Source organism: Scyliorhinus torazame, chromosome 16 (assembly GCF_047496885.1).
Source record: "Scyliorhinus torazame isolate Kashiwa2021f chromosome 16, sScyTor2.1, whole genome shotgun sequence".
In the NCBI taxonomy this organism is placed as follows: domain Eukaryota; kingdom Metazoa; phylum Chordata; class Chondrichthyes; order Carcharhiniformes; family Scyliorhinidae; genus Scyliorhinus; species Scyliorhinus torazame.
Genome location: NC_092722.1, coordinates 106,753,103 through 106,763,623, shown reverse-complemented (window position 1 = coordinate 106,763,623; position 10,521 = coordinate 106,753,103). Strand labels below are relative to the sequence as shown.

The 10,521-nt window shown below is 49.3% G+C and overlaps 1 protein-coding gene across 1 annotated transcript in view; it reads left to right on the top strand.

The window, feature by feature from the left end:
- Nucleotides 1-428: 428 nt before the first annotated feature.
- reep3b (receptor accessory protein 3b) overlaps nucleotides 429-10,521 on the top strand; it is a 118,810-nt gene continuing 108,717 nt past the window's right edge. Inside the window, exon 1 of the mRNA XM_072478809.1 lies at nucleotides 429-542. Coding sequence (XP_072334910.1) covers nucleotides 511-542 — 32 coding nt within the window. The 5' untranslated portion in view covers nucleotides 429-510. The remainder of the gene's footprint in view (nucleotides 543-10,521) is intronic.

Genomic DNA, 10,521 nt, shown 5'->3' with positions numbered 1-10,521 from the left:
AATAGCTCGTATGCCCTCTTAAGCATCTTGATTGCCATGTCGAACCACCTTCAGAAATCTGTGCACTGCGAGCCTGATATCCCTATAATATGCGTATCCTATCATTTCTTGTGTATGGTTTTGTCTTGTTTGCTCTTCCCCAAATCCTCAGTTTTGGCATCCATTTTAATCCATCTCGCTCTTCGAAAGCTGCAGAGGTCTTGATTGTCCCAGCACTCTTTCTGCTGATGGATTTGACATTGAGAGAGAGAGAGAGAGAGACAAGGTTGAGTTTTGGTCGACTCCGCCCCATCTTCTCAGTGAACATCTTGCAGGAGGGGAAAGGCGCTGATTGACAGACGTATTGGCAAATCAGAGCTGGAAACCTGAGGCGTAACCCTGGAGATATCCGGCTTGGCCAATGAGCGTAGGGTTGCGAGGAGGGGTAACAGTGAGGGAGGGGCCGGATTCACCGAGCAGAGCCGAGAGAGAGAGCAAACAAACAAACAAACTGCCCGCTCGGCCAGCACAATGGTGTCGTCGATCATCTCCAGGACTGTGGTGTAAGTGAGAGCGAGTGAGGCCCTGGTGTCGGGGGAATGCGGCCTAGTCAGAGCCACAGAGAGCGGGAGGGCACGGGGCCGTCGTGACAGCGTTAACCAGCCCGCCGCGGTGCTGGGTGGGGTGGCCCTGGCCACCTGTGAAAGGCCCCGAGTTGTTGAGGGAGGGAAAAGGAGCAGTCACCCCGAGTCTGAAACCCCGGCCCTCCGCATTAAGGCAGGTTGCTCGGCTGGAAAATGAACCAACTTTCTGGGAAGATGTTAAATGTGTTCAGTTAAAAACCCCAGAGTATAAATGTGTCTGAATTCCAGGCATTCCCAATCAGTGACTTGCTCACGGGCTGACTGGCTGCTGGAGTCACACCTCAGCCGATGTTTTTGTCTTTTAAAGAAAAATCCAATTACGACTTGACTACTTTGTCTTAAAAAAATAAATAATTGGAGCAGAGCAGTGATTTGAGTCCCATATTATAACTCTGGGTGAGTGAGGTTGAAGAAAAGGCGCCAGTTTTGAATATTGTTTACTGAATTTACCCATTTAACTTTGCAACGCCGATTTATTCCTACCTGTCCTCTTCCGGGCGTTAACAAAAACATAAAATACTGGACAATGTCAGCGGGCCTGACAGCATCTTTGGAGAGAGAAGGAAGCTAACGTTTTGAGTTTGGGTGACTCTTTGTCAAAGATTTTCAGATTCCAGCATCTGCAATAATTTGCCTTTCTTAATGATAACTTCAACTGTGTGGTGTGAGGCTGCTTTCCCTCATGGCAATAACTGCAATAATGGCCATGAGCTTCCTTTTTCATATTAACCCTGTGTTAACCATAGTGTTGACACCTGTGCCGTTTTCACCATACTGCCTGAGAGGTTTACTTATTAAATATTTCTAACAGTGCCTGGGCTCCATTGGCTGTCATGGGCTGGTTTAGCATAGTGGGCTAAACAGCTGGCTTGTAATGCAGAACAATGCCAGCAGCGCGGGTTCAATTCCTGTACCGACCTCTGAACAGGTGCTGGAATGTGGCGACTAGCAGCTTTTCACAGTAACTTTGGATAGAAATATGAAGGTAAATGGCATTTGCCTGAAAAATGTAATGTAATCAAGTAATTGTTTGTGACAAATGTAATGTGCAATAAAATTAAGATAATTAGCAAAAAGGTGGCATGGTGGTGCACTGGTTAGCACTGCTGCCTCACGGTGCTGAGGACCTGGGTTCGATCCTGGCCCCGGGTCACTGTCCGTGTGTAGATTGCACATGCTCCCTCGGTCTGCATGGGTCTCACCCGCACAACCCAAAGATGAGCAGAGTAGGTGGATTGGCCAAGCTAAATTGCCCCTTAATTGGAAAAAAAAAGAATTGGATACTCTAAATTTATTTTTAAAAGTTTAAAAAAAGATAATTCACAAAATAATCAGAAGTGAGATGAGAATGCATTGTTTAAAGAGTGGTGGAGAAAGGCGGCACAGTGGGTTAGCCCTGCTGCCTCACGGCGTCGAGGTCCCAGGTTCGATCCCGGCTCTGGGTCACTGTCCGTGAGGTGTTTGCACATTCTCCCCGTGTTTGCGTGGGTTGCGCCCCCACAACCTGAAGATATGCAAGGTAGGTGGATTGAACACGCTAAATTGCCCCTTAATTGGAAAAAATGAATTGGGTGCACTACATTTATATTAAAAAAAAAGTGGTGGAAACAGTTTTTAATGTTTCTCGGTAGGGAATTGGATAAATACCTGAAGGAGAAAACATTGCAAAGTTTCGGAGAAAGGACAGGGGAGCTGGACTAATTGATAACCCTTTCAAATAGGGGCAGCACGGTAGCATTGTGGATAGCACAATTGTTTCACAGCTCCAGGGTCCCAGGTTCGATTCCGACTTGGGTCACTGTCTGTGCGGAGTCTGCACATCCTCCCCGTGTGCGCGTGGGTTTCCTCCGGGTGCTCCGGTTTCCTCCCACAGTCCAAAGATGTGCAGGTTAGGTGGATTGGCCATGATAAATTGCCCTTGGTGTCCAAAATTGCCCTTAGTGTTGGGTGGGGTTGCTGGGTTATGGGGGATAGGGTGGAGGTGTTGACCTTGGGTAGGGTGCTCTTTCCAAGAGCCAGTGCAGACTCGATGGGCCGAATGGCCTCCTTCTGCACTGTAAATTCTATGATAAAATTCTATGATAAAATAGCTAAGACAGCACGAATGCCCAAATGGCCTCCTGTGCTGTATCATTCCACAAAATTAGTAGGATTGCTACCTCAAACCATTACAACGTAATTGCTTGCTTCCTTATTTTCTCCCAAATTTGCGTTCCAACTTGGGAAACTCATTCTTGCATGCCAAGACTTCATTTGGCTGTTGGATGATGAAATACTGCGCAACTGAGCCCAGTTCTGCCCTTAACTAGTATTTATTTTGTTGGTGTGTACTGTCCAGACACCATTAAGAGCTTGTGGAAGTTAATAGAAATCTTTATTCACTTTGCTGAACTATGTTAATATTTACAGTTGGGCTTTACAGCTTTATACTGCTGACCTAAGCTCTAGGTCAGGTGCTGCCTTACATCATCAGTGGGCAGTACTGTACTCAGTCCCAGGTTAACCCTTAGAGAGATAATGTTGGAAAATCTCAGCAGGTCTGGCAGCATCTGTAGGGAGAGAAAAGAGCTAACGTTTTGAGTCCAGATGACCCTTTGTCAAAGTTAAAAGGCATAGAAAATGCTCTTAAATGTCCCAGATCCTTCTATTACAGTATTCACGCAAGGGTTCTTTTTAGCAATGATAGAATTTAACAAAATGAAGTGTGAAATAGGATCACAGAATCTGACTGAACAGAAGGTGGTTATTTGCCTCCTGATATGTGCTGGGATTCTGAACGCCCCCTGCCTGTTCAATATCCTTTTGAATGCAGTTTTCAAGTACTGAACACTTAATATTGATTATGGATGCTGCCTCCACTGTTGCCTCTGGCAGGCCATTCCATCTTTTTAAATAACCCTCTTAATACATATAGTAAGGAAGTCTCCAAAAGTCCTCGTTCACTGGCCTGGATTTTGCAGTCAGTAACAGAATGATATCACTTGTCACTGACCTGGAAGAAAGCTGGCCCAAAGAGGGAAAGCCCTCCTGGATAAATAAATCCCCAAACCTCTCTCGAGTCTGGACTCTTCCCGCTAGTGTCAGCGGGAGCATGTCCTATCTGGAAATCCCTTTTCATTTGATCGACCGCTTTGCCCAGATTTAACTTGTGGAGCTGCCCCCACTCTTTAGCCACTTGAATCCCAAAATATCTAAAACTCCCCGCTACCACTTTAAAAGGCAACTCCCTCAGTCTCCTTTCCTGCCCCCGTGCTTGGATCACAAACATCTCGCTCTTTCCCATATTCAACTTGTAGCCTGAAAATCGCCCAAATTCTCCTTGTCTGTAACACAAAGCAGCAAGTCATCCGCATAGAGTGAAACCCTGTGTTCCACCCCACCCCTCACTATCCCCCGCCACGCACTCGATGCTCTAACGGCCATTGCTAAAGGCTCTATGGCCAGGGCAAACAGTAATGGGGAGAGCGGGCATCCCTACACTGTCCCTCTCCCGAGATTAAAATATTCTGACTTGAGTTCTGTTGGTTCTCACGTTTGCCCCCGGGGACTGATATAACAGTCGGACCCAGTCCACAATCCCTGCCCGAACCCAAACCTGCCTAAAATATCCCATAAGTATGTCCACTCCACCCTGTCGAAAGCCTTCTTCGCGTCCATAACTACTGCCACCTCAGCCTCATGCCCCTCAGCTGGCATCATTATAACATTAAGAAGCCATCTAATATTGGACGTCAGGTGCCCTTCACAAATCCCATCTGATCCTCACCTATTACCTCTGAGACACAGTCCTCTATTCTGGTGGCCAAGACCATTGCCAGTAATTTAGCATCTATATTTAAAAGGGAAATTGGTCTGTACGATCCACAGCTCTCCGGGTTTTTGTCTCGCTTCAGGATGAGAGAGATTGGTGCCTGTGACAGCGTTGGGGGAAGCACTCCCAACTCCTTGGATTCATTGAATGCCTTAACTAACAGTGTTCCCACTAGCCCCGAAAACCTTTTATAAAATTCCACTGGGAATCCATCAGGTCCTGGGGCCTTACCTGATTGCAGGCCCCCAACCCGTCTATCACTCAACGAGCCCAGTTGGGCCCCCCAAGACTTCCACCAGCTCCTCATCTACCTTTGGGAACTCTAGCCTCTCCACGAATTGGTTCATTTCCTCCTCCCCCGCAAACAAAGTTTTGTCCAGTACAAAAAAAATCGATCCTGGAGAACGCCTTGTGCACATGAGAGCAGAATGAATATTCCTTGCTCCTTGGCCTCTCAAATCTCCACGGATCAACACCCCCCCATGTGCTCCATGAACCCCCGCAGCTCTTTTGCCACTGCTGATACTTTCCCCGACCTAGAACTCGACTGGTCCATCCTAGTATCCAAGACCGTGTTAAAATCACCCCCCACCAACCGGTGCAAGTCGAGGTCCGGGATTTTTCCCAGCATCTTCCTAACAAAGGTGACGTCATCCCAGTTTTGGGCATATATATTTACCAACACCACTGCCATTCCCTTCAGTTTCCCGCTAACCATAATTAATCTGTCTCCCGGCTCTGTCTTCATTTTCCCCACCTCAAACGCCACCCTTTTAATCAGGATGGCCACACCCCCTTGTTTTAAAGTCCAATCCTGAATGTAACGCCTGGCTGACCCATCCCTTTTTCAGTCTAAATTGATCCCCCAGCTTCAAGTGTGTCTCCTGTAACATGGCCACGCCCGCCATGTCTCAAGTGTGCGAACACATGGGCCCTCTTGATCGGCCCATTCAGGCCACCAACATTCCACGTAACCAGTCTGGTCGGGGGGGGGGGGGGGGGGGGGGTGGGCTCTTGTTCCCCTCCCCTGTTGATCAGCCATGACCTTTCCGAGGTCAGCCCTTAGCCCATGGTCCGCACCTCCCAGATCCGCCCCTTGGCAGCAACTGCCATCTAGTCTCTATCTCCAGCCTCCTGGAAGTCCCCTAATCGTCAGAAGTCCCCCCCTACCCGGCCGTCACTTTTCAGCTCACCCCCCCACTTTGTTTCCGTGAGCCAGCCTTACCAGCTAGCCTAACATATCACACACCTGATGCCTAAAAGTCTACCAGCTGCTGGATCTTTTACCCCTCCCCAACTCTTAACATAAGATTTCAAAACAATGGCACCAAGCACAGAAAGCAAACAAACCATCCACTTAAGGTCTAGGCTCAATGGCCCACCCCTCCCCCTTTATCTTATCAATCCCATCACCTTGAAACAGAGTCCCAAACAATGGAGGTGAAAACAAACAGGATAAATGGAAAGACAGAAAGTTATGCATGCAAAAACTCAGACAGATGTCTTTCCGTCCTAAAACATCTCAATTTGAGAACTTTTCTTCACCCCCCCCCCCTCCCCCCCTACATTTTTTCTTTTTTTTTACAAACACAAAAAAAAGGAAGTAACTGTACCTTGGCACATACACTAAAAGGTCAAAGTTAGATAACTCCGAGAAATCCTTCTTTTCCCGGTCATTGCAACTCAAGTGACAGTGCACCACTTTGATTTAAATCGCTACCGACCAGTTTTTTCGACCTCGATGAGAAGTTCCCCCGGCATGTAAGGAGAGTGCGGAGGATCTGGACCGGACGCTGGACTCGGATCAAGGCGGTGGTTAACTGCGTGGAGACGAAACTGGCGGCCAGGGTCAGGTGATCCAGAGGTTGGAGGAGCTGGCGGGGGTGCATGAGGACCAGTCCACCTCGATGGCAGATTGGGATGATGCGTGACCAGCAGAAGAGGCTGGAGAAGGTGGAGGACCTGGAAAATGGTTCTCTGAAGAACATTCGGAACGTGGGTCTGCCGGACGGAATCGAAGGATCGGACGCTGGTGCGTATGTGGGGAAGATGTTGGAGAAGCTGCTTGGGGAACGTGCGTTTGATCGACCGCTGGCGGTGGATCCAGCCCACAGGGCACTGATGTGCAAGCCGCAGGGGATGAGCCGCTGAGGGTGATGGTAGTGCGATTACATTGGTTCCTAGACAAGGAATGCATTATGAGGTGGACCAGACAGACGAGGGAAGATGTCGAGATCCGGGTGTATCAGGACCTGGGAGCAGAACTCGCAAAGAGGAGGGCGAGCTTTAATAAGGTCAAGTCAGCCCTCTACAAAAAGGGCATAAAGTTCGGACTATATTTTGTTAAACTTTGGATCTGTGTTGTTTGGGCATATTTCGGGGGTTTTGCTTGTTGCCGGGGTTTCTTTTTCGGTTCGGTTTGGGGTTAGTCTGGTTTTTAGTAATTTGTAAATGGAGGAGGGGTGGGCCTTTGTGCTCGGACCTTGGGAGAGATTGTTTGTTTGTCTTTGCTGGGAGGGCTAGTTCATGGAAGCAAAGTGGGGGGTGAGCTGAAGACTGATGTGGGGAGGGGGTGACTGAATGAGCCAGTCAAAAGAACTTGTGTGTTTGTGCACTTGAGGCAACTGAAGGCGGACATGGCCATGTTGCAGGAGACACATTTGAAGGTGGGGGATCAGATTAGGTTGAGCAAGGGATGGGTTGGGCTGGAGTTTCATTCGGTATTACACTTTAAAACAAGAGGGGTGGCAATCCTGGTCAATAAACGGGTGGCGTTCGAGGTGGGGAAGCCAGAGGCGGTTAGTGGGAAATTGGAGGGAATGGCCGTGGTACTGGTAAATATATATGCTCCAAACTGGGATGATGTTGTGTTTGTCAGACGGGTGCTGGGGAAGATCCTGGATCTAGATTTACTATCGACTGATTATGGGAGAGATTTCAGCACTGTCCTGGATTCGAGGCTGGATCGGTCACTTTCCAGGTCTGGGAAGATATTTGCTGTGGCAAAGAGCTGCGGGGCTTTATGGAGCGCATGGGGGGGGTGAATCCGTGGAGATTTGGGAGGCCAAGGAGTAAGGAGTTTTCATTCTCCTCCCATGTACACAAGGTGTATTCTCGGATAGACTTCTTTGTGTTGAACAACGCTGCTGGCTGAGGTGGTGGATGCTGAATATTCAGCAATTGTGGTGCCAGACCACTGCACTGTGGTCCTGCAATGGGTAGACTTGCAAGTCAAAGAAGGAAAGCCCCAGTGGCCATAATGGGGGTTAGACATGGGACTGTTCGTGGCAGAGGAGATGTGCGAGCGGGTGAGGGAGGTCATTCGGAGATATATAAAGATCAATGACACGGGTGAGGTTTCGGCAGGGGTGGTGTTGGAAGCCCTGAAGGTGGTTCTTGGGGGGGAACTCATCTCAATTCGGGCACATAAGGAAAAGACTGAGCGGGCGCGGTTGGACAGGCTGGTAGGCAAAATTTTACGAGAGGTATGCGGAGTCTCTTCTGAAGGAGCGGCAGAGACTGCAGCTGGAATTTGGGCTCCTGTCCACAGGAAAGAAAAAGGGACAGCTGAGGAGGGTGAAGGGGGCGGTGTATGAATATGGGGAAAAAGCCAGCAGGTTGTTGGCGCACCAGCTGAGGAAACAGGAGGCGGCGAGAGAGATTGGGCAAGTAAATGATACAGGGGGAAGATGGTTTTGGATCTGGCGTGGCTGAATGATGTGTTTCGGGAGTTTTACAGTAGATTGTATAAATCGGAACCCCCAGCCAGGGAGGAGTGTATGATGTGATTCCTGGGGGGGGCGGGGGCGGGGCGGGGGGGGGGGGGGGGGGCGGGGGCGGGGGGGGGGATTGCAGGAATTATGGGAATACTGGAGGAATTTGGCCGGTTCTCAGGCTACAAACTAAACATGAGCAAAAGTGAGGTCTTCGCGATCCAGGCAAGGGGGCAAGAGAGGAGACTGAGGGAGATGCCATTCAAAGTGGTGGGAAGGAGTTTTAAGTATCTGGGGATTCAGGTGGCAAGGGACTGGGGTCAGCTTCATAAACTAAATTTGGGCAGGTTGATTGAGCAAATGAAAGGGGACATACGCAGGTGGGATGTGCTCCCGCTATCATTGGTGGGGAGGGTACAGACTGTTAAAATGACAGTCCTCCCGAGATTGCTGTTTGTGTTTCAGTGTCTCCCAATCTTCATCCCCAACACAGTTTTTAGGAAAATGAACGCGGCGATCTTGGGTATTATACGGGCTGGGAAAGCCCCGAGGGTGACGAAGGTCCTCCTTGAGCGGGGGTGCGGGGAGGGAGGCTTGGCCCTTCTGAACGTTATTAATTACTACTGGGCGGCGAATATTTTGATGGTTAGGAAGTGGGTAGTGGGGGAGGGGTCGGTGTAGGAGCGGGTAGAGATGGCATTTTGGAAGGGCACCAGTCTGGAGGCTCTGCCGTTCTCACTGGCTCAGTACTCCACAAGCCCAGTGGCAGTGGCAGCCCTGAGAGTGTGGGAGTAATGGAGGAGCATATGGGACTGGAATGGCGTCGGTGTGGTCACCGATCTGTGACAATGACCGGTTCGCTCCGGGAGGGCTGGATGGGTGCTTTCGGAGGTGGCGGCGGGCGGCAGGGTTTGAGAGATTTGGGGATCTCTTCGTTGAGGAGGCGTTCCTGAGCCTGGAGAGGCTACAGGAGGAGTTTGAGTTGCTGGGTGGGAACGAATTTCGGTACTTGCAGGTACGGAACGTTCTCCAGAGGCTGGTTCCAAGCTTCTCTCGCCTCCCTCTAAGGGGACTACAGGATAAGGTGATGTTGAAAACAGGGGGAGGGGAGGGTCTCGGAAATATATAAGGAATTGATGAGTGGGAAGGGGTCCCAATCGGGGAGGTGAAGAGGAAGTGGGAGGATGAACTTGGGGAGATGGGGGGGGGGGGGGAAAAGAGTTAGAAGCTGGGCTATGGGAGAAGGCCCTGAAAAGAGTCAATGCATCCTCTTCGTGTGCCAGGCTTAACCTGATCCGGTTCAAGCTGGTTCACATGACTGTGGCCCGGATGAGTAGATTTTTTGAAGAGGTGGAGGACAGGTGCGGCGGGAAGTCCGGCGAATCATGTACATCTGTTTTGGGCTTGTCTGAAGCGGTGGGGATTTTGGCAGGGATTCTCAGATGTCATGTCAGAGGTCCTGGAAGGGTGGGTGACTCCGAGACCAGAGGTGGCAATATTTTGGAGTGTGGGAAGGTCCGGGAGACCAGGGGGGGAGATGAACTGACGTCTTGGCCGTTGCCTCCCTAGGGGCCCGGAGATGGATTTTGCTGGGGTGGAGGGACTCGTAGCCTCCCAATTCGGGGGTGTGGGTCAGTGGCATGGCACGGTTTCTCAGACTGGAGAAGATTAAGTTTGCCTTAAGGGGTTCAATACAGGGGTTCGCTCGGAGGTGGTAGCCGTTCATCGACTTCTTTAAGGAAAAGTGACTGTCAGCAGAAAGATGGGATGGGGGGGAAAGGGGAGACATGGAAGTGGAGAATAAGGGCAGAGAATCTAATGTATGGGTAGCTAGGAGTTGGGGCGGGGGGAAGTTAGCTATGTTACTGTCGATTTTTTGCGTGTGTCGGACCGCTCTGTTGTTTAAAATGTTAATGTGTTAAAATGTTAAATTTTCTTTAAAAAAAATTCACCCACATTGTCCTCCATGTGTAGTTAACACTCGTGGTCCTAACAAGGACAGCAGAAAAATCCATTATGCTATCTATTATGGGCCAGGGTTTAGAGAACACCAAAGTATATCATGGAGTTCACCTGACTCACAACCTTTAATAGATTTTGGTTATGGGGAACACAAGGGCCCACTTTCCAGGTGTGATGCAACAGAGATCTAAACTATTTTTAAACAAAAACAATGTTTATTCTCTGAATCCAGGTAATATTTTATAAACACACAGTAAACATTTAGTTTGCACTGACTGGTGAATTTGGGTGCATTTGGGTTCTATAGTGAGAGTTTGGTGACTGAGGGATATTAAGGCTTCATTTTTATCTAAAGTCGTGTTTTATTTAGTTAATTAACTTAAAAGTTGCTGTTTGGGTTGATAAGGTGAGT